This window comes from Phalangium opilio, unplaced genomic scaffold (assembly GCF_054372755.1).
Source record: "Phalangium opilio isolate 3A_F unplaced genomic scaffold, DU_Popi_V2 ptg000013l_1, whole genome shotgun sequence".
In the NCBI taxonomy this organism is placed as follows: domain Eukaryota; kingdom Metazoa; phylum Arthropoda; class Arachnida; order Opiliones; family Phalangiidae; genus Phalangium; species Phalangium opilio.
Genome location: NW_028324148.1, coordinates 2,974,125 through 3,000,922, shown reverse-complemented (window position 1 = coordinate 3,000,922; position 26,798 = coordinate 2,974,125). Strand labels below are relative to the sequence as shown.

Below are 26,798 nucleotides of genomic sequence, written 5' to 3'. Positions count from 1 at the left end.
GAAATGGAGTAAATTGAGGTGAGAAATGGACTAAATATGGCTCTTAGATGGAGTAAATTGGGCTTTGAAATGGAGTAAATAGGGGTTTGAAATGGAGTAAATAGGGGTTTGAAATGGAGTAAATAGGGGTTTGAAATGGAGTAAATAGGGGTTTGAAATGGAGTAAAATGGGCTTGGAAATGGAATAAATAGGGCTTTGAAATGGAGTAAATAGGGCTTTGAAATGGAGTAAATAGGGCTTTGAAATGGAGTAAATAGGGCTTTGAAATGGAGTAAATAGTCGTTTTGAAATGGAGTAAATAGTCGCTTTGAAATGGAGTAAATAGGGCTTTGAAATGGAGTAAATAGGGCTTTGAAATGGAGTAAATAGGGTTTGAAATGGAGTAAATAGTCGCTTTGAAATTGAGTAAATAGTCGCTTTGAAATGGAGTAAATAGGGCTTTGAAATGGAGTAAATAGGGCTTTGAAATGGAGTAAATAGGGCTTTGAAATGGAGTAAATAGTCGCTTTGAAATGGAGTAAATAGGGCTTTGAAATGGAGTAAATAGCTAGGGCTTTGATGTTGAGTAAATAGGGCTTTGAAATGGAGTAAATAGGGCTTTGAAATGGATTAAATAGGGCTTTGAAATGCAGTAAATAGGGCTCTGAAATGGAGTAAATAGGGCTTTGAAATGAAATGAACAGAGACTTGAAATCTGTATTAATGGCTTTGTTTTACACCTTAAACGTGGTGCTAAATATAGAAAAAATATTTAACACCTTCACTTCATTTGGTGTAGTAATGTGATATACGCGGCGTATCTTTGCCTACATTTAACACCATTAAACTAAGTTGTAATATTAGAGTTCAAAAGATTTCCTGAAAAAGATGTTAAAAAGCACTATAAATGGTGCATAAATGCCTAATATTTCGTTCATACTTGTAAATAATATTTGCAAAAGGCGTGCATTTATCATAAAAATGGTGTAGAAGTACACCTTAAATGGTGTCAATTTTGACACCGAAAAAAACAGCATATATGGTGTAAGAATGCACCATTATTTTTTACAGTGTATACTTGGCGGGAAATCTAACTTTGCATTCCTCCAGACCCTCTCTCAAAGTTATACATTTTCATTATTTTTCAATGTTTTACATTAGGAATGAACAATATATTCCGCTCATTTAATTTAGACCAAGTAAGGATGATAGTTCATTTGTCTTCAACCGTTGAAGTGGTTTTGTCAATAAGTCTGCAAGCATGGTTTCTGTGGGACAATAATCGAAAATAAACACATTTCGCAATTCTTTAACGAAATGGAATCTTATATCTATGTGCTTGGTTCCTTGCGTGACGTTTTCATTTGCAACCATTTTTAAGCAGCTTTGATTTTCTTCCTTAAAATCTGCCAAAAGTTCTCCAAGCCAGAGTGCTTCTTTACACTATTCTGCGAGTGCTACGTACTCTGCCTCTGTCGATGATAACGCGACATTTGGTTGCTTTCTGCTGGCCCAACTGATTATCGCTCCTAACCATGTGAAGACATATCCTGATTTTGATTTTCTATCTTGTAGGTCGCCGCTCCAATCTGCATCAGCATATCCGGTCAGGGTGTTTGATTTCTCTTCTTTCTTTCCGAGTTTCAGCTTCCAATCGAGGGTTCCTTTTAACTAGCGCATAACTCGTTTGACTGCGTTCCAGTCTGACGAGCTAGGATTGCTAATGTTCCTACTCAGAATAGAAACACTGACCGCTATATCTGGTCCTGTGCAAGGGGCTACATACAGAAGGCAACCGATCGCTTGGCGATATAATTCTTTGTCTTCCATTTCTTCATGGTCTCTTTGTGATTTTTCAGCCATGTAGCCAATGTCCAACGGTGTTTTAGCTACCTTCGCGTCTTCCATGTTGAAACGTTTCAGAATGCGTGAGATGTAGTTTGTCTGTTGGATGTGGACTATTCCATTAGCGTCACGAGAAAGTTCTATTCCAAGATACAATTTTAGATCTCCGAGATCGCAAAGTTTGAACTCCTTCTCTAAGAGGTTAAACACGCTTCCCATAAACTCATCACTTCCGACAACAACGAGGTCATCCACGTATATAAATACGTAAAACCATTTTCCCGCGATGTTCTTCGCATACAGACATTTGTCTGCTTGCCCTCTCTGAAAACCATTTTCTTCAAGAACCTCATTAAGTCTTTCGTTCCACACACGCGCAGCTTGCTTCAGTCCGTATATGCTTCGGTGTAATTTGCAGACGTGCGCTGCATCTTCGGTTTCAAACCCCGGTGGCTGCTTCATAAAAACTTCCTCATTAAGTTTACCGTTTAAAAACGCGGTTTTCATATCAAAGTGTCGAACTTTCATGTTTTTGTGTCCTGCAATGGTTAGTACCGTTCTCAATGTTGCGTGTTTCCCAACGGGTGCAAACACTTCATCGTAATCCGTTCCGAATACTTGGGAAAACCCTTGAGCAACGAGTCTTGCTTTGTGCTTGATGATAGTGCCAGTCGCATCTCTCTTGGTTTTAAAAATCCACTTGCAACCCACTGGTTTCTTGGTTAGTGGTAACTTCATTAGAGTCCAAGTTTCCATTTCATCAAGCGATTTCAGCTCTTCTTCATAGCTTTTATCCATTCCTCCTTGTTAGGGCTGGCAAGTGCTTCCTCCAACGTACGTGGGTCTTGATCATCATCCCAATCTTGTTTAGCCAACATTACGTTAATCAACCTTTCTGGAGGTTGCCCTTTGTTTATTCGCTCCGAGCGTCGTGTCGCTTGATCTCTATTATCTTCTTCAACTACTGGAATCTCGATTTCATCCGGTTCTGTGATTTCTGCTTCTGCTTCTGCTTCAGGGATTTCAACGTAACTACCAGTTTTCTCAGTATCGTCCTTGGGTTTTTCATCTGACAAGTGCTTTTGACCACAAGTTTCTTCCAGGAATTTAACATCTCTGCTGATAGTGACGAGATCTGTTTTTGTATCCACTAGCCTGTACGCTTTAGATCATTCCTCGTATCCCATGAAAACTAGTTTCACAGCCTTTCTATCTAGTTTTCTTCATTTTTCGTCTGGGATATGGGCGAAAGCAGTGGTTCCAAAAATGCGAATGTGGTGGAGATCCGGTTTCTCTCGAAACCATAACTCAAAAGGCGTCTTATCCAGCACTCTACTGGGAAGTCTGTTTTGCAGGTAGCAAGCGGTTGTGACGGCTTCTCTCCAGTAACGGTTTGGCAACTTTTTGTCCGTCAACATACACCGAGCCATCTCAGTCAGTGACCTATTCTTCCTCTCAGCTACACCATTTTGTTGCGGTGTATATGGCGCTGTTAATTGCCATTCTATACCTTCTTGCTTTAGGTAGGCTTTTAGTTCTTTGTTGACATATTCGCCACCTCTGTCAGAGCGAAAAGTGCGAGGCTTTTTCTTGTATTTTGTTTCACAAAGTCTTACGAAGTTTTGAATGTGCTCTGTCACTTCGTTCTTATTTTTCAGCAGGGCTATTATCGTATACCTGCTGTAATCGTCGATCAAAGTAAGAATGTACCGTTTTCCATTTGGAGTAACGGTTTGCATCGGTCCACACAGGTCTGTGTGTATCAAATCCAGAGTGGACTTGGCCTTGCTGGGAGAGGTAGGGAATGGCAAGCGAGCCATCTTTCCCTCCACACAAGTTTCACAACTCTGTGTTTTGTCACATTTTGACAAAGTTATTCCCATTCCTAGATTTTTCTTGACTAGTAACTCCACTGCATCTGGATCCCTATGTCCCATTCGACGATGCCAAACATGGATACATTCTTTCGAACTTACTGCTTTGTGAATCATCAGTACCTTCTTAGGCTGAGCCAATTTATATAGATCACCTTCAAGTCTTGCATAGGCCACGATGTCACCGGTTGCTTCACTTATCGTGCACTCTTCGTTTATGAAGTTTACCTTGAGCCCCTTTTTGGTGAGCTCACGGACTGACAGAAGACTACCTTCTAGGTCAGGGACCAGCAAAACGTTTTCAACATTTGCTGTCGATTGCGATTCCTTTCCAGTCATACACGTTAGTAAGCCTGTTTCCTGTTAGTCCAGATCCTATTCGTCGCTTATACGTCGTTTACCAGGCAAATTCCACGGGGGCTGCCATTGCGTCTTAGTAGTTTTTGCTACCGCCATCTAGCGTCGAAGTAAAGCGTAAAATTCGGTATTTTTGTCTCTTTAAATCTCGGTGTTTAAAGCCATCTAGCGTTCAAAAGCAGGAAGTTCGAAACTATCGTCTGAAATTCTTTGGCGCCGTGAATCCGGTGATTTGAACAAATTTTTTAATTCTCATTGATAATTAGTAAGTTTTAAAAAATAAAAATGGCAAGTTGGGGTAGAACATATTCCATTCTTGGCTGTAAAAGTAGTGATAGGGATTTAAGGGAGTGTAGATCGCGGGTTTGCAAACTTCATTCGGGACCTGACAAAGGGTTAACTCTGTGTCATAAGATTGTTGTTGTCCGCGGCCATTTTTAAAATACGGAATAAAATCAAAGTACAGAATTCGCTCACTAGATGGCGCTTAACAAAACTACTAACATTTAAAAAATGGGAGGTAACCTCGAACATCGCGTATACTCATCGACTATTTTACCCTTTACTAATTCCAGTGTTAAATCAGTTTCGTCTCTTGACTCCAATGCCATTATCAGGGTTTCATAGCTCTCTGGAAGGCTACAAAGCAATAATGCTACAACAAGATTTTCTTTGAGGTTTGCTCCTAACCCTCGCAAACGGTCAACAATGTTTAACATTTGATCCAAATGGTCTTCCGCATTGCCAGATTCAGATAACTGGCTTCTGCATAGCTGTTTCAATAGAAATACCTTGCTGCACAATGTGCTTTTCTGATGATAATCTTTTATGGACTGCCACGCCTCTTTCGCTGTTGCCTTATCTCTGACGAGTAACAGCTGATTATCCTCCATGAGTAATGCCATCGAATCTCTTGCCTTTCCATCCGCTTTCTTCCAGGCCGTTGTCAATGGTTCAGGAGCGGTATCTACTATGACATGCCATAGCTCCTTATTTACTAGGCACATTTCCATCTTAAACTTTCAAAGCTGGTAATTTGAATTGTTCAGCTTTTCTATTTTGCTCTCCATATCCGCCATGTTGTTAATCCGCTCGCGAACTTTAATTTCGCGAAAACTCGCCTCCAATTTAAAATTAACTTAGACCGTAATTTAATTGTTTTGTGTTAGCTTTTCAATGGCCACGCACTCGACCCATAACCTATTGGTAATTATCAATGTAAGCTAAAACTAGGCTTAAACAAATCACGACACCAAAGATTGAACAAAATAGTATTAAGATTTATTTGTTACTTCACTCGTGAGGTTTTACTCCGAACTGCGTATCAAAAAATTGGGGAGAGATCAAAACAAACTAAAAAGAAAACTATCAAAACTAGAGACATCTATGTCACTCTATGAGTACTATACTTGGCGGGAAATCTAACTTTGCATTCCTCCACATATTAAACCGTCCATTTAAATAAAGGCAACACCATAATCCTCTCTCTCGCTTGAAATATATCGAGCAAACGTAAAACGCAATTCACAATGCCATAAGTTTATTATGCCTCTAATTACACAAATACGGGTTACAACTGGGCATCTTCCGCAGGCTACTGTGATGTCAAAACTCGTATAGCGCTAAGATCCGAAGAGAGAAAATTTTGCAATTCTGTCGCGGTGCAGCCACCGAGCGGTCGAGACGATTACTAAATGGGTCACATGATAAAAAATCATCAAATGGAATAAAGGATATTTTTACGATTCGTATAGGCAGGCATTGGGGGAACGAATTTTACTTAAGCAACCCCAAATCCCTCTCTCTCTTGCGAGATAGGGGCGGTTTTAGTCCTGAAGTCCTGAAACATTCTAAAAGGGATAAAAGAAACGCTAGGCTAGGCAGTAAAATTTTGTATTGAAGTTGAGGTGATAAATGATACGGAGAGAGTATAGGGTTTCATTAAAGGGAGCCAGACAAACACTATTGCCATAGGAGTAGCATTATAGAGGCATTATAAACTTATGACAATGCTTAACTCTACTAGTACAAATAAATTCAATGCTTAAACTTACTACTATAATTCCCTTCCATTTAAATTACACGAATGAACAAGTTGGGAAAACCAAAATATTACCTCTCCGTGTCGAGAAGATTATATAAACTTAAGTATCCAATGAAAACCTCGCCCTTTTTGCCCTCATCCTTTCCCGCGCTTTGCGCTTCCGCATTTCATCCTTACTCTCAACATTATCTTCCACCATTTTACATACAAAAATCAAATACTCACAAAAAGAAGCGGCAAAAACCTGCTGGCTCTTTACAACCACTTAATTTGACTTAATATCCAACTTCCAAACACAAATATTTTCTGGTAGATAAATTAACAACCTACAAGCAAAGAAACATTCTCAAGAATGGCTCCCGCAAATTTAATAGGTCTATTTTCAACTAGGTGGGCGTATCTTACTAGATTTAAAATATATATTTTTGAAATTTTTGGTCTGGCTGTTATCTACACCTAGATGGTTTTCAGTGAAACAAACAAGGAGCATAAACACAATAGTGGAAGCTTCAGTCTTATTTAAAACATGTAAAACAATTATCATCTCTGCAAATAGCTTACACATGTCTTTTTTACCAATGCCTAACCGTTTGGATTTTTCTAAAGCAATCTCAGCACCAAAAAATATATTTTGATACAAAATAAATGTTTTATATTCTTACTAAGAATAAAACAAGAGGATAAAAAAGGTCTGTCCTCTCGTATATTTTAAGTTTTTATCATGATTACTCTATACAACAGTAACAAGGAGTATAAACCCATTAGTGGAAGCAGTATTTTTTTTTCTAAACAATCTCGCTTATGTTTATCCTCTCTAGACTTCGCTAAAAACGTATTACTCCTACGTAAAATATTAATAGACAGGAAAGGATTCATACCATTAAAGAAGGAGAGCAATATTATCCATATTTTCATTTCATATTAAGAGAAAAGAAATTATTATGTTTTCTGAGAGGAAATTCCCATTTTGGTTGTTGTTTTGAAAAGTATATCGAAATGCACGGGCCTTGATAGATATAGGAGGCAATGAATGAAATATATCACAATGCACGGGCCTTGATAGATATAGGAGGCAATGAAGGAAATATATCGCATGCACGGGCCTTGGTAGATATAGGAGGCGATGATAATCTCTCTCTTTGCACGAGAGGTTTATCTTTAATATTTAAATAAATATAATTATTTTTAATTATTTAAATCTTCAATAATTAACATTAATAATAGTTAAATCGTTTTAAATAAAGTTATACCTATTATCATCTCAAACTTTGCTAATAGAGACGTTTAAAGTGAAGGGTACCCCTCTTGCCCGCTTTCTTCAAATTTTGGGGTATATTTACGATTCGTTTCCATTATAATAGTAAGGAAAAAGCGCAATTGCGAAAACCTTTGGTGGCGATCCCACCTTAGGGAGACTAGACGTTTCTCGTAACCCTAGCTGATCGCCGCGTATATCCTAAAACCAAACGATGATAATGGAGTAGAAGCCAATGATACAGACTGGTGTCAATGTGGGATTGACAAAGAACAGAAGATGGTGGTGATTAGAAGCCAGTAAGAACAGACTGGTGTCCGTGTGGGATGGACAAAGAGCAGAAGATGGTGGTGATTAGAAGCCAGTAAGAACAGACTGGTGTCCGTGTGGGATGGACAAAGACCAGAAGATGGCGGTGTGAGAACTCAAATAGAGGAGCCATTTCCGTGACTGTGAAAGCAGTTCGGAAATGGCGAACACGTTTGCTCCGATACGCAAACTGCGAACGCGGTCACGTGGGTGTAACAACGGACAGACAGACAGACACGGCCGTTACAGAACCTCTCCTGGACTACGTCACACAGAGAGGTAAAAAAAAATATCACCTCACCCCAATTCTCCCCCATTCACTCTCCCCATATTACGAACGAAAAGTTTTATACTACCTACGACGCCACCGCCGCCAACAAAAGGCCGGGTCAAACCAAAGAGAGTATAGGGGAGGAGTGGAAGCTCCCCCGCTCCACAAGGCTAAATTACAATGTTCCCCTTAAATTATACTGTGGTACGAGGGAGTTTCCGGCTCAGTCGCGCCACCTACGATACCGTTTAATGCCTCAAACGGAAATGCCTAGGTACTGAGCATTGAAGATGCGCGGTAGAAAAGAGGAACAAGATTTTCCCCTCTTTCCACTCCTCCCCTATACTCTCTTTGGTCAAACTAAGAAAGACATCGTAGATGTTTATCATACGATGTGGCTAAAAATGGTATTACCAAGAATGGATTTAAGCTTAGTTCCCACTTGACCGAAAACACGAAGGAAACACTGCGTAAGTACCTCTGCGGTAAAACATCTTCCGCAGAACGCGACCGAAACAGCTTTCGGTCGGACAGAATTGGCGTTCTATTTTTGATGCAGAGGCCGACGTAAAATTATTTTCATAACAATCAAAATTCGTTTCGGGATGAAGCTTCTGTTGACGTCATAATAGGGGAGTTTTTATATTGCCACTTTGAGGTCTTTTTTTAACTCGCCAGTCGCCATTGCCACATTTGCATGCTCTGAACTTTTGAGTCTGAATTCTCAAATTGGATTTGATCGCGAGTCGCTATTGCCGTGTTTGTATGTAATAAGCCTTCGATTTGAATCTCTGACCTTCATTTGGTAAAAGAAAGCTCCTAAATTAAGATACCATCCAGGGTAAATCAAAAGCCAAGGCTTAAGTTCTTCTGGCTCCGAGTACCAATTTCAACTCGTGCCACGTGACTACCGGTCAACCGCCCTTTTTTGTCGGAATTTGCTCGTATGTGTGAACCGAACTAAAATCTTGCCGTCGAAGGGCTGCTTAAAACTCAATTTTTTGACGCAGCGCTAAGGTTTTCGGTCGTCATTTTCGGTCAAGTGGGAACCTAGCTTTAAGGATAGGACAAAAAATATTTTTTCCGGGACAAACTGTCCCCGTCCTAGCAAACGTGGTTGAGAAGATTCGTCTGCTAATATATATACGCGCCCTGGTAACCGCATATATTAGCAGGCGAATCTTCTCAATCAAGTAAGCGAGGATGGGACCAGAGGCTAAAGCTATGGCCCTATGTTCTAATTAGCTTAAATCCTTTCTTAGAATTACCATTCTCTAGAAAAAATGCACGCTTCGTGTGTGATAGAGCTAGTACAATTTCCGAGAACGTATGAGAGACGAACTGTCAGAACTGCTGTACTGATTCGCTGAACGGACGCGAGATGCGTGTTTCGCCACAGTCCCTTTCGCGGTGTAGCTGGCGTGTTGCCAATGTTAGAAAGTGGACTTTTCCACTTACTTTTTAAAAATTTCCCACATTTCCCACACCCCCTTTTTAGTATCACCCGCAGCTAAAATATGGAAGAAAAGTTACAGTCATATTTATCTGGACTATTTTTCCTACTAAGTTTAATATGGAATATCATTCCGCATAGCTTAGACAATATGTACAAATGCGCCCAAAGCATAAAGAAACCGAATTTATTTCAAAATGTCGCTTGAAATTATTTAACTGAGCAAAATATTTGAAAATTCACTAATTTTAACTGCATAGTCTGCACTATTAACCCTTTAACAGGAAAATTCCCACATTTGACCGATTTTGGAATAAAATTTCCTTTTTTCACAGAGCCTAAAACCATACCAAAATTTTCCATGATGTAGGATATTTAACACACATTGGCAACAGTGTTGACACAAATTTTGTTTTCTCGAAAGTTCCTGCCGAGGGGTGGGCTACGATTGCGCAGCGCCGCGGCAGGAACTTTCGAGAAAACGAAATTTGTGTCACCGTTTGATCGACTATCAAGCGGTTATGGATGGGGGGCATCAACAGACGCAACCGCCCTGGGCGTCAAAAGCCCTGGCTACGCCACTGCACACAATGTGTCAATAGTCACCGTGCTATTGCCACACACACACACAAAATGTGTAAGGGAGTATGTGTGGCAATAGCACGGTGACAATTGCCACACAAAATGTGTATGTGTGTGTGTGTGTGCTAATAGAAAAAGGACTATTGCCACACATAAAATAAGTAAGGGAGTGTATCAATCCTAACGTTGCTATACTATTGGCACACGAAATACAAGCGCGGGGACTATTGACGCACACATTTTTACTTATGACAAGTTAATTAAATTTTTCCATTTAGATAAAAGTTCACAGGTTCTACGATCTGTATAATTATTTCAGATGTCTGGGGTCACAATTTTCAAGGCCGATTCGGAAATGTCCAATAAAATTGTTTGCTTATTTTCGGCTCTGATCCAATTAACCTTCACAGGCGGGCCACCGTACTGACAGGCCCATCACTATTAACACACAGAAAATGGGACCTTATCTCTTAATGTAAAAATTTAATTAACTTCTCCAAAGGAGCTGTGTGGGAATAGTTGATTGGCTACTGCCACACATTGTGTGGGAATAGTTGAGTGGCTACTGCCACACGTTGTGTGGGAATAGTTGATTGGCTACTGCCACACATTGTGTGGGAATAGTTGATTGGCTACTGCCACATATTGTGTGGGAATAGGTGATTGGCTATTGTCACACAATGTGTGGGAATAGGTGATTGGCTATTGCCACACAATGTGTGGCAGCAGTGCAGAGGCTATTCCCACACACTGAGTGTGGCAATAGTCACTGCCTTATTTCACGTCGAAAAGGTCTATTGCACCTCCGCGAATGGCGCTAGCCAGGTTTCACGTCGGTGTTACTCCAATATAGACCATGACTCTAGTAGATTTAAAATAATCTTCTTTATTATACTTACATAAGGGAGCTCGTCCGTTAAATTTAAATCAGCTATTTCATCTTCTGGTACGCCTTAGTAAGTAACACTAGAATTTAAATTTTACATGAAAACGTATTTAGACGGCCATTCAAGAATATTAACTTAAGAATAAATTCCAAAAGGTTACTAAACATTTCTATAATACTTTCTCGTGAAATAAAATAAATTTCTCTTTACCCTTCGTAAAAAAATTCATAGTAATCGTTTATTAAATTGTAGACAGGTGCAAAAAAATCTGACTGTAGGGTTAACTAGAAAAATATGAAATACAATTAACAAACAAATTCTTGGTTATTAAAGAGTGTTTCTTATTTACATCAAGAACTCCAAACTTAAGTGTCCTGTTAAACCTGGAAAAATTGTGAAACAATTAATAGATGCATACAACATAGACTAATGGAGTTTCATATTTAGATAAAACAACTAATAAAGGTCTGACAAAAAAACGTGGCTTCTGAACGTAACGCAAGTTTCTACATTTTCGAACATATCCAGAAATGACACGGTTAAATCAGGAAGAAATGAGGTAAGATGGATTGGAAATGATGATGTGCGACCTGTGGCACCTTAACTCTCCCAGCGTACCTCGCGTACGCCCCTACCCTTCGCTAGGCGATTGTTAAGTGCTGCCGCGTAGCGCCATTGTATTTGTATGAGAACTAGCTTCTATTTTTAAGAATCTGTACTGTACGACCTTACCTAAACGACGAGGATGCTGCGATCAATTCGGTGAGGGTATAGAGACAATGTTATAGGTATGGGGGTTACCACTCCAACCTTCTTTAGCCCAAGGTTAAATCGCCACTAAATTAGCTAAGCTAGCCGGCGTCACCTGGATGTTTTAAGACTCTTGAAACTTGGAAGATTTTTCTGTCTATCTAGAGACTTAATAGTACTTGTGCGACCGTTATGAAGAATCTGTAAGATGTTATTTCTTAGAAATAATAGTTTGACAACCTTATATATCAATAAAACAAGGCCTATTTAGGGGTTAATAATAGTGCTACAATGTTACGGTAATATAACAGGAAATCTTAAAATTCATAATGGTTAGGGGTTCAGGTATACGGACTAAATACCCCCAAGACAAAAGACCCCCGGTCATAGTCCCCCATTTTTTAAAACGTACAAAATCCCCCCTCTCTCAAGACAAAATCCCCCGGTCATTTTCCCCATCCTAGTTAAGAGTACAAAATCCCCTTACTCTCAAGACAAAATCCCCTTACCCTCTCGACAAAATCCCTCCTCGCTCTAGACAAAATTCCCCGGTCATAATCCCCGACAATAAAAAATACAATATCAATATTATCTAAAACACTGGAAGCCTCAGCGGTCTGGTGGCGTAGTGGATAAGGCGTTGAACAGCGGAGAGAAGAATGGTGGGTTCGATTCCCCGAAGGTACGTGAGTGTTATCAAAGTATAAATTGAATTACTTCGTTCAGTTTCATTCATTTCTAGGGTAGAAATAGGTTTACGTATTAATAATTAGTTTTTAGCGTGAAGAATGGAGAAAAATGGGAAATGCGAAACAATTTTTGCTTTCGAATTGTTAATTGGTTGTGTCACTGACATTCAATATTGACATTCAGTTTGACAATTTTTACCTCTCCGTGTGACGTAGTCCAGGAGAGGTTCTGTAACGGCCGTGTCTGTCTGTCTGTCCGTTGTTACACCCACGTGACCGCGTTCGCAGTTTGCGTATCGGAGCAAACGTGTTCGCCATTTCCGAACTGCTTTCACAGTCACGGAAATGGCTCCTCTATTTGAGTTCTCACACCGCCATCTTCTGGTCTTTGTCCATCCCACACGGACACCAGTCTGTTCTTACTGGCTTCTAATCACCACCATCTTCTGGTCTTTGTCCATCCCACACGGACACCAGTCTGTTCTTACTGGCTTCTAATCACCACCATCTTCTGTTCTTTGTCAATCCCACATTGACACCAGTCTGTATCATTGGCTTCTACTCCATTATCATCGTTTGGTTTTAGGATATACGTGGCGATCAGCTAGGGTTACGAGAAACGTCTAGCCTCCCTAAGGTGGGATCGCCACCAGAGGTTTTCGCAATTGCGCTTTTTCCTTACTATTATAATGGAAACGAATCGTATATATACCCCAAAATTTGAAGAAAGCGGGCAAGAGGGGTACCCTTCACTTTAAACGTCAATATTAGCAAAGTTTGAGATGATAATAGGTATAACTTTATTTTAAACGATTTAACTATTATTAATGTTAATTATTGAAGATTAAAATAATTATAAATAATTATATTTATTTAAATATTAAAGATAAACCTCTCGTGCAAAGAGAGAGATTATCATTGCCTCCTATATCTACCAAGGCCCGTGCATGTGATATAATTCATTCATTGCCTCCTATATCTATCAAGGCCCGTGCATTGCGATATATTTTTCAAAACAACAACAAAAATGGGAAGCTCCTCTCAGAAACATAATAATTTCTTTTCTCTGTATATGAAATGAAAATATGGATAATATTGCGCTCCTTCTTTAATTCTATGAATCCTTGCCTGTCTATTAATATTTTACGTAGGAGTAATACGTTTTTAGCGAAGTCTAGAGAGGATAAACATAAGCGAGATTGTTTCGGAAAAAAATACTGCTTCCACTAATGGGTTTATACTCCTTGTTACTATTGTATAGAGTAATCATGATAAAAGCTTAAACAATTACGAGAGGACAGACCTTTTTTTTCCTCTCGTTTTATTCTCAATAAGAATATAAAACATTTATTTTGTATCAAAAAATATTTTTTGGTGCTAAGATTGCTTTAAAAAAATCCAAACGGCTAGGCATTGGTAAAAAAGACAAATGATATTTTTCAAATCTTATGAGATAACGCCCACCTAGTTGGAAATTGCCCTTTTTTATCCGCGGGAGCCATTCTTTATGAGAATTTCGATGCTAGTAGGTTTTCAATTAAACTACCGGTATATTATTGTTGTTGGAAATTGGATATTAAGTCAAATTAAGTGGTTGTAAAGAGCCAGCAGGTTTTTGCCGCTTCTTTTTGTGAGTATTTGATTTTTGTATGTAAAACATCAACCTTGACTCCTTGAGAAGACCTCAACCATGGCGTTTTTTTAAATTCGATAAAAAAAATTGTGACAACTAATGCACAAAGATTATTGCTTGACTCGGTTATTATTCATTTTTTCTATTTGACCACAAATCTAATTCGTCATCGATGAACTCAGCTCTAACTGAAAACTGAATCAAGCAAATGATTGGAAATTTCTCTATTTTAAACGTTATCCTTCATTTTCCTAAAAATTAATATTGTTTTTAATTTTACCGCAATAATTCTTAATTACTGAAATATTTTCTCTTTATAAAAAAGAACCCTTTTCCTACGAATGGAAACCGAAATTGTTAATTACCACTACGAAAGTATTTGTTCAATTAAATGGTAGAAAGTAAAAGCTTATGATAATTACTGGTCTTGTTACGCCATTGTGAATAATTTAGTTAATTAGTGCATTTTCATTATCATTATTATTATTATTATCAGTTTTTGTTTGTTATAATTCTTTTCTTTACTATTTTTTTGTGTATTTTATTTTTTTCTCTTCCAAACGATCAAAACATGTTTGTGGAAAAATTTGTAAAAATAACCCCAAATTTGTAGAAAAACAACTTGTTTACTTGAAACTTTCCACCTGAAAAGGGGAAACAACCAGAAATTCCCTCAACCCTTTCGGATGATCCTAAAGGTTTTCGTGTCCACAATAGGACAGAATTCTCTTAGAGACCCAAGCGAACGGGTCAACTAGAACTTTAGCCAAAAATAAACCAAGTTTTTTAGTATAAAAATAACTTTGACTTTTTTCTTAACCTAAACCTTCAACAAAAAATTGAAACCAAACAACAGAAACCAAATAGATATCAGTAAGAAATAGAAATTAGCAAATAGTGTAAAAAACTAAAGTAGTAAAGATTAACTACAGATTTTTCAGTCGGTCGGTAGTTACGCCAAAATAGCTCTCCCAAAAATTAAAATAGCTACGAACTTAGTCGTATGGAAAAAGCTACATGGTGCAAGTCAACCCGGGATTAACGGATTAATGGATTATCGGAATAATCACCTTTGGATAACGCAGTGAAACAAAAGCGATAAAAAACCAGCGTATCGGTAATTATAGTAAATCTTAGTCTTAACAAGTTGGGAAAACCAAAATATTACCTCTCCGAGTCAAGAGAAGGACTACCTACAAACTTATTTACCCAGTTATGGAAATGTTTCTTTTTTTTATGAACAAATACTGAAGTTAAAATTTATGAAATATTAAAGCAGTATACAAAGCATAGCAAATATACTGTAAATCAGACGACATTTTACATCCAATAAGGATATACTTGTACACATTAAAATCATCCGATGGGGGAAAAACGGGAAATGAAGAGATAAAACTTTGGAGGGATATTACCTTTACGTATTTGTAAAGGCCCAATTTGCTACTCCTCAACTGTATACCCTCTATGTTCAAAGCCATATTCACAACAGGGTTGCCATGTAAACACTATCCTCTCCTTTCACCTCAACAATTTTCTTAGTTTGTCAACATGACGATTAAAGTTACATAACACCAAAGCTAATTTGTGGCTACACACACTGAAGGTAAATGCGCACCATAAAAAGCATGAACACACGAAGCTATAATCCGATTACGATCAGACCTTTCACTGATCTGGGCTGCGTTCAGCAGAGCTCACCAAAAAAGACAGCGGATTTTGGAAAACGTTTTCTGGTGAGATCTGTCGTCATAGCTTTTCTCCGGTCATCGGTCTTTTAAAAATGAAGCTAGCGCAATAAAGCGTGCAAGGTACAAAGGCTTAACAAAAATTGTATGATAACATATTTATGGAGATAGATAAGAACAACTTTTATAATTAAACATAGAAACTAACATGTCTCTTAAACTTCTCGCCGCTCTCGCGTGATCAACTTGTTTCACGCCAATTAAATAGCTATAGTCCCATCAGAATCAGCAAGAGCTATTTGTATTAATTCCTCCATGCTTTTTCGCCAAGCTGAGAACTACGCGTTTTACGTCACGTTATCCAAAAACCCGACTATTTTCCTTGAAGACCGCGCTGGCTCACTGAGCACCGTGACGTCAAAATTCAATAACAAAATCCCGTTCTGGATGACACTGCTAACAGCGCCTGACAGCGCTGAGCTCTGCTGAACGCGGCCCAGATTTCCACCATGATTATAAAGTCTAAGCCTAATTATTTAAAAGTGTATTTAACTTTCGGCTCACTCTGAACCGTTAATGTCTCTGTATTACAGAAACGAAAACCAAACCCAAGCGTTTACTTTTTGGTTCACTAGGCCTAATGACAAATAAAAGTTCATTTGCCCAATATAGTTGCGTTCTTCTTGAAATCACTTTAGAAAGAATTATGCTATAAACAGATGTAGTATAGCTTAAGTAATATATAAACATCGATTTCAAATAATAATAATAAAAAATATTCTTGGGATATCAGAATGAAACAGAGCTTTATAGCTACAAAACCACTAAAGGCATCGAAATTACGAAAAATATTTCCATATATTAATAATATATTATGAGAAAACCAAATATTAAGGTTTTGTAGGATTTCTTTCCACAAAACAAAGCGAACTGCTAACGCGGTGCACTAACGGACGGACACACACAGACTAAAACATAGGCTGCTTTTTAACTCTTTCCGTTTTAATTTTGAGTTGAGAAACTAGATTATCTTAAATATTAAAATAAATATAATTAATATTAAATATTTTCTTCGTTAGTTGTTCGCCTTATAGAGCGTTACATCGCGTTGATAAAGAACAATTAGACATTCTTGAGAGACTTGACTAATTTTGGCGTTTGAAATGAAGCATACGCCGGTTGCATTACCTTACTCAAATAGGTAGTATATAAGGGTGTCGAACTACAGCTAAAAGCAAGAACAACCGCAATTGCGAAAACCTTTGGTGGACAACCCACCCTAGGGAGGCTAGACGTTTCTCGTAACCCTAGCTGATCGCCGCGAATGTCTTAAACCAAACGATGACTATGGAGTTAGAAGCCAATAAGACAGATTGGTGTCTATGTGGAATAGACGGAAGACCGGTAGATGGTGGTGTTTAGAAGCCAGTATGTACAGACTGGTGTCCAAGTGGGATGGACGAAGACCAGAAGATGGTGGTGATTAGAAGCCAGTATGTACAGACTGGTGTCCATGTGGGATGGACGAAGACCAAAAGATAGTGGAGATTAGAAGCCAGTATGTACAGACTGGTGTCCAAGTGGAATGGACGAAGACCCGAAGATGGTGGTGATTAGAAGCCAATGAATACAGACTGGTGTCCATGTGGGATGGACGAAGACCAAAAGATGGTGGTGATTAGAAGCCAGTAAGTACAGACTGGTGTCCGTGTGGGATGGACAAAGACGAGAAGATGGTGGTGTGAGAACTCAAGTAAAGGAGCCATTTCCGTGACTGTGAAAGCAGTTCGGAAATGGCGAACACCTTTGCTCCAATTTGGAAACTGCGAACGCGGTCACGTGGGTGTAACAACAGACAAACACACAGACAGACACACACACACGTCGAAATTAGAACCTCTCCGTGACATACGTCACTCGGAGAGGTAAAAACCGTAGACAATGGCAAGCGGAGAAATAAACGATTCCGCGGGAGCTGCAAGCTCAAATAAAACAGTATCGAGTAAAAAATTAGACGATATTTCAAAACAAAAATCATTAAGAGTGCCGTTAAGAATGAGCTTAACAAAAGCCGTGAAAGCATTAGAAGCCCTAGTGAACGACGGGAATTCGGACGTAGAAAACATTGAGGACCAGTTAACTTTAGTGACAAAAAGAGAAGACGCGATTAACATTTGTGACCAAGCTATCCTAGCATTAATCCACGACGAAACTAGACTAGAAACGGAAGGCGCAGAAATGCTCGTGTAGCTGGAAAAAATCAACCTAACAACCTTGAAAAGCAAAGCCAGCCGCAGGATACGTAAGGCCGCGGAACTCTTTTCGGGAGCCTCCGCGAACGGTTCAACGAGTGGAGCCTCAAACCACGGTAGCGGACCCAACGTAGTTACCACAATCACCAGAGAAGAAGGAACATGTCTGCCAACACTAACCATCCCTAAATTCAGCGGGGACATCACGGAATTCGCCGGCTTCTGGAGAAGGTTCGAGTCAACAATAGAGGAGAAAACCAAGGTAGAAAAGTTCAATTATCTAGCATCATATTTGGACGGCGACGCAAAAAACGTCTTAGCCGGGATGAAGCCATCCGAAGCCAATTATGATGAAGCCATATTTTTGTTAAAATCGCGATTCGGCCGTCCCGACCTAGTAATTCATACCCATGGTAAACAATTGATGAATTTAGAACCAGTTAGTGATTCAAGCGATATTTGAGCGTTGCGTAATCTTTATGACAAAATCCAATTAAATATAAGATGCCTAATGGCTTTAGGGGTAGACGCCACCTTAAGTGGTACATTTATATGTCCAGTATTAGTGTCTTGTTTGCCACGTGATATCCGATTAGAATATAGTAAAGGGCATTGACTTGACCGCATTTGTCGAGTTCTTAAAAAATGAAGTAAAAGGCCGTGAAACTTGTGCCTTGCTAGGCGAATCAGCAAAACAGCACACCACGCGCAAGAAAAAACCGAGCATTACTACGCAAGACCACCGCATTATGAAAACCGATCAAATCGTTACGTCCCAACGGCAACCGCGCTACAAACCAGCGTCGAGCATAGATCAGTTTACTATTTTATTTTCTGTCAAAATTCCGAGCACGGGTCAAACCATTGTGAAAACTTCACTATTGAGCAAAAGAAGAAACTAATTAGCGATCAAAGAAGGTGTTTTATTTGTGTAAAACTAAATCATGACACGAGGAGGTGCGATTCGAGATATCGCACGTGCAAAACATGCAACGGTAGGCACAACTCGGTAGTTTGTTACCAAAACCCCTCTCACATGAAAGACCAGCAGGGAAACAGAGCAGAAACTAGCGTAGAAATAGCAACCAACACCATAGTAGACTAGAGCAGGCAAAATGTACTGTTACAAACGGCCCAAATAACAATCAGAAACCCAGACTACACAGAAAACGGAGAAATGAACCCAGCTAGATGCCTCCTTGACAACGGCAGTCAGGGAACCTTCGTCCTAGAAGAAATTTCGGAGAGGCTTAGCCTCCCAGTAATCGGAAAAAAATCGGTTTTGGTTACAGAGTTTGGAAACGAAAACTCAGTAGAGAGAAAGAGGAAAATAGTTAAATTAACCCTTCATAACACGCGCGAGCCCCAGAAGAAAATACAAATAGAAGCCGTTGAGGTCCCGTATATTTGCCGCGCCCAAATCACCAGCTGCGAAGAAATCCAAAAATTCGTAGAGAGAACCGGAGCCCAACTCGCTGACGACCCTAGCAACGCGAATCCTAGCGACTCCAAAATAAGCATTCTAATAGGCGGAGACTACTATTGGGACGTAGTGAAAGGAAATCATGAACAGCTAAGAAACAAATTAGTAGCTTTAGACACAATCTTTGGATGGACCATTGAAGGCCCCATGAGCACTCCGATCAAAAATGTAGGATGCGTAGAAATCAAAACCAACCTAATAAATGTTATGACATCAAGGCTAGAAGAAAATAGAGTCTCAGACACGCTTAGATCATTTTGGGAATTAGAAGCTATTGGTATTGAATCAAAACAAAATCAAATCACAGAAGACACGGAAGTTTTAGAAAATTTTCAAAATGACGTCAAATTGGACTAGGAGCAGGGTCGCTACTTAGTAAAATTTCCCTGGAAAATAAACCTAACAAAAGCAACTAAGCGAATGAATGGCCTCATTAGGAAGTTTAAGCAAGATCCGAATTATTACGAATCGTACAGAAAAGTAGTGACAGAACAATTAGAAAACGGAATTGCCGAGAAGGTCCCCGAGAACGAAAAAACAAGCATGCCTGGAACATATTAAGTACCGCACCAAAGCATAACCAGAGAGGCAAGCTCCACCACCAAATTTCGAGTAGTCCTCGACGCCTCATCTCATGTCAACGGGGCGCCATCGTTAAACGATTGTTTGGCCAGCGGGCCAAATCTCAACCCAGACCTATTATTGTTATTACTACGATTCAGGCTAAACCGCGTTGCCATCTGCGCGGATATCGAGAAAGCATTTCTACAAGTCGGGTTGGCGGAAGAAGATAAAGACTCAGTCCGAATGCTATGGCCAACAGAAGTCAACGGAAAACTAGAAGAGAATCGTTTCACAATCCTCCGTATGACGCGCGTACGATTTGGGGTTACATCGAGCCCGTAATTGTTAGCCGCGACCGTAAAACACCACCTAAAATCTTACAAAGAAACTGACCCCGAAACGGTGAAAATCCTAAACCGAGACCTATACGTAGACGATCTCGTCAGCGGAAAACAAATAGCAACAGATGCTTATGAGCTGTCAAAACGGTCTTCCGAAATTTTAAAAGACGCCAACATGAACCTTAGAAAGTGGCAGACGAATTCGCAAGAATTACGCGAGATGTGGGGAAAGGAAGCCCAGGACCAGAATGTCAAGGTCAAATTCGAGATACAAGAATCCAAAAGCCAAAAAATATTAGGTTTATTATGGGACCCACCTACGGATACATCTTCCTTTGATCTATCCAATTTGATCGACATTCTAAAGGAAGTCAAACCCACCAAAAGATACATCCTCAGCGCGGTCTCCCAAATCTTTAACCCCGTCGGATTTTAGCACCCTTCACAATCAGGGCTAAAGTTGTTTTCCAAACCCTTTGGGAACACGGATTCAAATGGGATGAAGAGCTACCGCAAGAGATAGGATACGATTTCCAACAATGGTGCTTAGAGTTGTCACTCTTGAGACTCGTAAAATTACCAAGGTGTTACTTCCAAGACCACCCCGATAAAATCCAAAACCTACAAATTCATTGCTTTTGCGACGCGTCCATCAAAGCGTACGCAGCCACGGTTTATTTGCGCTATGAAACAGAAGACAAAACCATAGTCGTCTCCCTAATCACTTCAAAAGCTAGAGTAGCACCACTAAAGAAATTAACATTACCGCGTCTCGAACTCATGGGTTGTTTGCTCGGCGCGAGATTAGTCAAAAACGTAGAAACCATCTTTGAAACCAAAACTATCGAAAAATACATGTGGTCTGACTCGACAATCGCGCTTCATTGGTTGAAAGGTTCAACTAAAACATGGAAACCTTTCGTCCAGAATAGAGCAACGGAAATTCAAGCGCTCTCAGACCCTAGAAACTGGCTTCATTGCCCAGGGACCCAAAACCCCGCGGATATACCAACAAGAGGAGTGAAAGCCGAAGACCTAATAAAAAGCGAGCTCTGGTGGACTGGACCCACCTGGCTGAAAGAAGAAGTCCGCTTGGCCCTTAGAAACAGTAACGGAAATAGATACTTCACAAATCGAAGAAGAAAAAAGAAAAACAATTCTAGTAACCTTAAAACCCCAACGGACGGGAATTAGTCAAGCCTTAGACATATCAAAATTTAGCAGTTTAGAAAAGGTTTTAAGAATCACCGCATATATTTATCGGGTCGCAGACATAGCTAGGAAATCCAAGAAAATAGGACCAATCAGTGCGGAAGATATGCATAGAGCAGAAAACGAGTGGATTAAATGTACCCAAATAGATGATTACCCAGAAGAAATGTCAGCCCTAATAAATAAATCAGAAATAAAACGATCATCAAGCATCGCGAAACTAAAACCAATAATAAATCCAGAAAATTTAATGTGCGTCGGAGGTCGATTAACAGAATCAGAGTTGCCCTTCGAAATCAAACACCCAGTCATTCTAAATAAAGAATCCCATCTAGCAAAACTAGTCATGGATAGAAGTCATAAACAGATAAGCCACGGAGGGATCCAAAGCACCCTCACCCAAGCTCGTGAAAAATTCTGGATCACCTCAGGTAGACAATTGGCAATAAAAACAGTAAATAACTGCTTGACATGCAGAAGAGCTACAGCGGGTTCAGGACCAGGGGAAGCAGAAACAGCTACCCTGCCTCAAGATAGAATAAACAAAGCCGAGCCATTCGAGATTGTAGGAATCGACTTCGCGGGGCCCCTATACGTAAAAATAGGCGAGTCAGTCGAGAAGTCATACATTTGCCTATTTACCTGCGCCGTCACTAGAGCGCTGCACTTAGAGTTAGTCACCTCCCTCACCAGTCATGAGTTCTTATTAGCACTAAAGAGAATGATTGCGAGAAGAGGCGTGCCTAGAAAAGTATTTAGTGACAACGCCAAAACTTTCAATCGGGCAAACAAGGACTTGGACAAAATTTGGAATAGTTTAAATAGCAAAGAAGTTTTGAACTTTTACGGAAAAAGAGGAGTAACATGGCAATTTATTGTAGAAAGGGACGCCTGGTAAGGCGGTTGGTGGGAAATTTTGGTTAAAAGCACCAAACAAGTGTTAAAGAAAGTTTTAGGAAGAGCTTTATTAAGCTATGTAGAAATGGAAACCACGTTAGTTCAAGCGGAAGATGCAATCAACTCTAGACCCTTAACGTACGTCAGCAGCGATTCAAACGACCTAGAACCCCTCACTCCATCCCACTTTCTAATCGGAAAACGCCTTACTACTTTACCATCGTATTCAAATAAATCAGTAAATGTTCCCAAAACACAAGTCATTTTAACAAAAAGGCAAAAATATCGCAACGCAGTTATAGATAGATTCTGGTTAAGGTGGAAAAACGAATACTTGCTGGAACTAAGGTCTGCACATAATGTAAATTTAGCCAAAACCAATTCAAAAATTAAAATCGGCGACGTCATGATGATTCATGAAGATAAAACCCCCAAGCACCTCTGGAAATTAGGTGAAGTAACCGAAATATTTGAGGGGCGGGATTCAAAAATAAGGTCCTGCATGATAAGAACGCCTAATGGCAACATTTTGAGAAGACCAATCCAGCTATTATATCCCCCTGAAATTGACGCGCTGTCGGTACGAGCTGCTAGTAATGTATAATTGTAAAATCAGAATTAAAGCAAATGGCTACTAGATAAAATAATGAATATTGAACTTGGAAAAAGCTGAATCAAATTGAACAATAGTGCAAAATTTTTGTGTGTTTATAATATTGAATTAACATTACCAGAAGTCCATTAAATTAGCCTAGGAAGTGAACAATTACAATGGCTGGTATAGCGTACGTCTCTGCTGGGATAAAAACTCCTTCTATCTCCATGGACAGTTAGAAATCTCGAGCTCCTCTCTTGGAAGTCTTTTTTGACGTGAGCGGGGCGTGACTTCTTCAGCCCATGAACGCTGGATCTTTAATGGGTAGATTGTTTGCTTTATAAAAAATTAAAAAAAGGAACGGCCACGGTTGTTAAAGGGAGGGTAAAGTAGAAAACCAAGTGGTTTTTTATCAATTCTTCTACTAATTATAAAAAGCCAGGGGGTTACGCGATTGGTCGGACGTCCTTATTTAAAATTATCCTTTAAATCTGAACCTTATTTGAATTTTAAAATAATTCGGAAGTATTTCCTGAATGTTTGGCTATGCAGACTGGTCTTGTAATTAGTAGAAGAATCGATAAAAAAATCACTTGATTTTGTACTTCACCCTCCCTTTAAATAGTTTTTTTTTCAATAGGTTTATGAAGAGTCATAAAAAAAACTGAATGACCTTGACTGTTCCAAAATTCACACCCCATCCCTTCTCCTATGCTAAAGAGAGCTCGGTTTTACAGTGGAAGGGGGCGTTTTCGGCCAATAGTTTTTTCTCTCTCGATAGGGCAAATTTTGGCGTACGAGTCGCACTTAAACCGGAGATATGAGAAAAATTACCGCGAGGTGGCGAAGGTGTCGCCCTTCTTCAGTATTGCTACACAAGAGAGGGGAGTCCCAAACCCCGCTTTTTTTTACGTCGCAAAATATCCGCCATTTTAAAATTGTCTTTTCGAAGAAAACATTTTCGGTACAAGCCTAACGCAAGCAAATCCCTATCGTTATCGTACCGATCATTTCACGTCATTCCTACCGAACAAAATCTCTACCGAACGCCTCAGAATCGGTACTTTGCCCTCTAACGAAATTTTCGGCCGCTAACGACAAATTTCGTTCGGTAGACGTCCTACCGAACGTCTCAGAATAGGACCCCAGGCTTAACCCGATACCGATCGATACAGGTACAAACATGAACCGATACCGATCGATACCGATATTTACTCACTATTATCCAAAACCCGAAAATTCAACCGATACCGATATGGTATCGGTTCATCCCTAGCGTAGTAGGCGCGTACTAAGAAAGATTTTCGCTATGGAACGGGTCATAGAAAAACTACGCTAACTCAGTTCGTGGGGCTAATAGAAGATGTGTCAAAACAACACAAAAAAATATAGCCAATCACTTAAAGGAAATCGTGCATCAGCAAAAAGAACTTATCCTGAATGAAAAAGAAGGGAATAAAATAGAAATGATGAAACTTGCTGTTTTACATAGTTTACAGGATTTAGGAGGATTCATACCATTTACACAGGGAGGCCAGGCTTCAGGTGTTACGCAAGAAGGCCCGAGTACCCACTGGGTGAGTATAAAGCCAATCCTCCTTGTGCAAATGGTATGAATCTTTAAATGATGAAAATGGATGGACACAAGATATTTCGTAAACATTGTTTTATGGCTGTAGTTTTTTCCATACGACTAAGTTGTAGCTATTTTAATTTTTGGGAGAGCTATTTTGGCTGAAAAATCTGTAGTTGATCTTTACTACTTTAGTTTTTTACACTATTTGCTAATTTCTATTTTTTACTGATATCTATTTGGTTTCTGTTGTTTGGTTTCTATTTTTTGTTGAAGGTTTAGGTTAAGAAAAAAGTCAAAGTTATTTTTATACTAAAAAACTTGGTTTATTTTTGGCTAAAGTTCTAGTTGACCCGTTCGCTTGGGTCTCTAAGAGAATTCTGTCCTATTGTGGACACGAAAACCTTTAGGATCATCCTAAAGGGTTGAGGGAATTTCTGGTTCTTTCCCCTTTTCAGGTGGAAAGTTTCAAGTACACAAGTTGTTTTTCTACAAATTTCGGGTTATTTTTACAAATTTTTGCACAAACATGTTTTGATCGTTATTAAGAGAAAAGAATAAAATACACAAAAAAAATAGTAAAGAAAAGAATTATAACAAACAAAAACTGATAATAATAAAAATGATAATAAAAAATGCACTAATTAACTAAATTATTCACACTGGGCCCCGAAATACGTTAAGTATTTCAAAAACGTTTAAAGAGGGCTAGTAAGAAAGGGTATAAAGGAAACAGTGTCTTAAACAGTAAATTTAAGAAAATGAGTAATGTCAGAAGTCCATTAAATTAGCCTAGGAAGTAACCAAAAGCGGGGTTTGGGACTCCCCTCTCTTGTGTAGCAATACTGAAGAAGGGCGACACATTCGCCACCTCGCGGTAATTTTTCTCATATCTCCGGTTTAAGTGCGACTCGTACGCCAAAATTTGCCCTATCGAGAGAGAAAAAACTATTAGCCGAAAACGCCCCCTTCCACTGTAAAACCGAGCTCTCTTTAGCATAGGAGAAGGGATGGGGGTGTGAATTTTGGAACAGTCAAGGTCATTCAGTTTTTTTTATGACTCTTCATAAACCTATTGAAAAAAACTATTTAAAGGGAGGGTGAAGTAGAAAATCAAGTGATTTTTTATCGATTCTTCTACTAATTACAAGACCAGTCTGCATAGCCAAACATTCAGGAAATACTTCCGAGTGATTTTAAAATTCAAATAAGGTTCAGATTTAAAAAATAATTTTAAATAAGGACGTCCGACCAATCGCGTAACCCCCTGGCTTTTTATAATTAGTAGAAGAATTGATAAAAAACCACTTGATTTTCTACTTCACCCTCCCTTTAACAACCGTGGCCGTTCCTTTTTTTAATTTTTTATAAAGCAAACAATCTACCCTTTAAAGATCCAGCGTTCATGGGCTGAAGATGTCACGCCCCGCTCACGTCAAAAAAGACTTCCTAGAGAGGAGCTCGAGATTTCTAACTGTGTTAAGAAAGGGGGAAAAATTTAACCCCCTATCCATGGAGCTAGAAGGAGTTTTTATCCCAGCAGAGACGTACGCTATACCAGCCATTGTAATTGTTCACTTCCTAGGCTAATTTAATGGACTTCTGGTGTTATGTATGGGTACAAATAAATAAGCGATTATTGTATAGACTTCATCGTGACCGACCGTCATTCACAGCAATTTGTTGAAGCCCACATTTTCTTTCTCCAATATGGCAATGACACCTACCATCTAGTACCGTTTTTTATTGACATTTTCCCTGGAGTAATATTTAAGGATTAAAATTTAACGTTGCTTTATAAGTGCTTTAAAATACAGCTACGTCTCCTTCAGTATAGTGCTCCTAATGTTCGGTCGTTCACTTTTTAAAATATTTCTTTTTAAATTGAGGTCTAAAAAAAATTAGACCTCCTTATCTATCGCATTACCCATTTGGTTTTCGGTCGGCTAACTTGAGGTTAGTTTCCAGCTTTGCGTTTAAAATTTAAATGTCACTACTCAGCGCAGTTTTACCTAAAGGTTTTTTTTTACTGGTAGTTCGAATTGTTAACTTGTTAAAGAATATTTAAAACAGTCAAACGCCTTTATGTTCGTGTTGATTGCACTTTTTATTTCTTTAAAACTGTAAACAATCCTAACACTCGGCTATAGGGAGAGGGCGTTTGTCAGGGAGGGAAAGAACATCCGATGTCATTTTATACCTCTACTTAGGGGAGCGTTTGTAGGCGCGATACTGAAATTCCCCCGTTAGGGGGATGGAATCGAGGT

The 26,798-nt window shown here is 39.2% G+C and overlaps 2 protein-coding genes across 2 annotated transcripts; both read left to right on the top strand.

Annotated features, from left to right (window-relative positions):
- The first annotated feature begins 19,043 nt into the window (after nucleotides 1–19,043).
- On the top strand, nucleotides 19,044–21,448 carry LOC149707790 (uncharacterized). Its single transcript, XM_089863798.1, has 5 exons — nucleotides 19,044–19,517; nucleotides 19,826–20,013; nucleotides 20,072–20,214; nucleotides 20,263–20,553; nucleotides 20,691–21,448. Exons 1-5 carry the CDS (start codon nucleotides 19,044–19,046, stop codon nucleotides 21,446–21,448), a joined length of 1,854 nt encoding a protein of 617 aa, XP_089719924.1.
- Nucleotides 21,449–21,572: 124 nt separating this feature from the next.
- Nucleotides 21,573–22,364, top strand: LOC149707789 (uncharacterized). Its single transcript, XM_089863797.1, has one exon. The coding sequence runs from the start codon at nucleotides 21,573–21,575 to the stop codon at nucleotides 22,362–22,364; it is 792 nt and encodes a 263-aa protein (XP_089719923.1).
- The last annotated feature ends 4,434 nt before the right edge of the window (nucleotides 22,365–26,798 follow it).

Excerpts from the sequence above, each read along its gene's own strand:
- LOC149707790 (XM_089863798.1), top strand. The coding sequence starts at position 19,044 with ATGAACCCAGCTAGATGCCTCCTTGACAACGGCAGTCAGGGAACCTTC. Across the intron at positions 19,518-19,825 it reads TGAGCACTCCGATCAAAAAT|AAAAGTAGTGACAGAACAAT; the intron begins GTAGGATGCGTA and ends CGAATCGTACAG. Across the intron at positions 20,554-20,690 it reads CAAAAGCCAAAAAATATTAG|CACCCTTCACAATCAGGGCT; the intron begins GTTTATTATGGG and ends GTCGGATTTTAG.
- LOC149707789 (XM_089863797.1), top strand. The coding sequence starts at position 21,573 with ATGCATAGAGCAGAAAACGAGTGGATTAAATGTACCCAAATAGATGAT.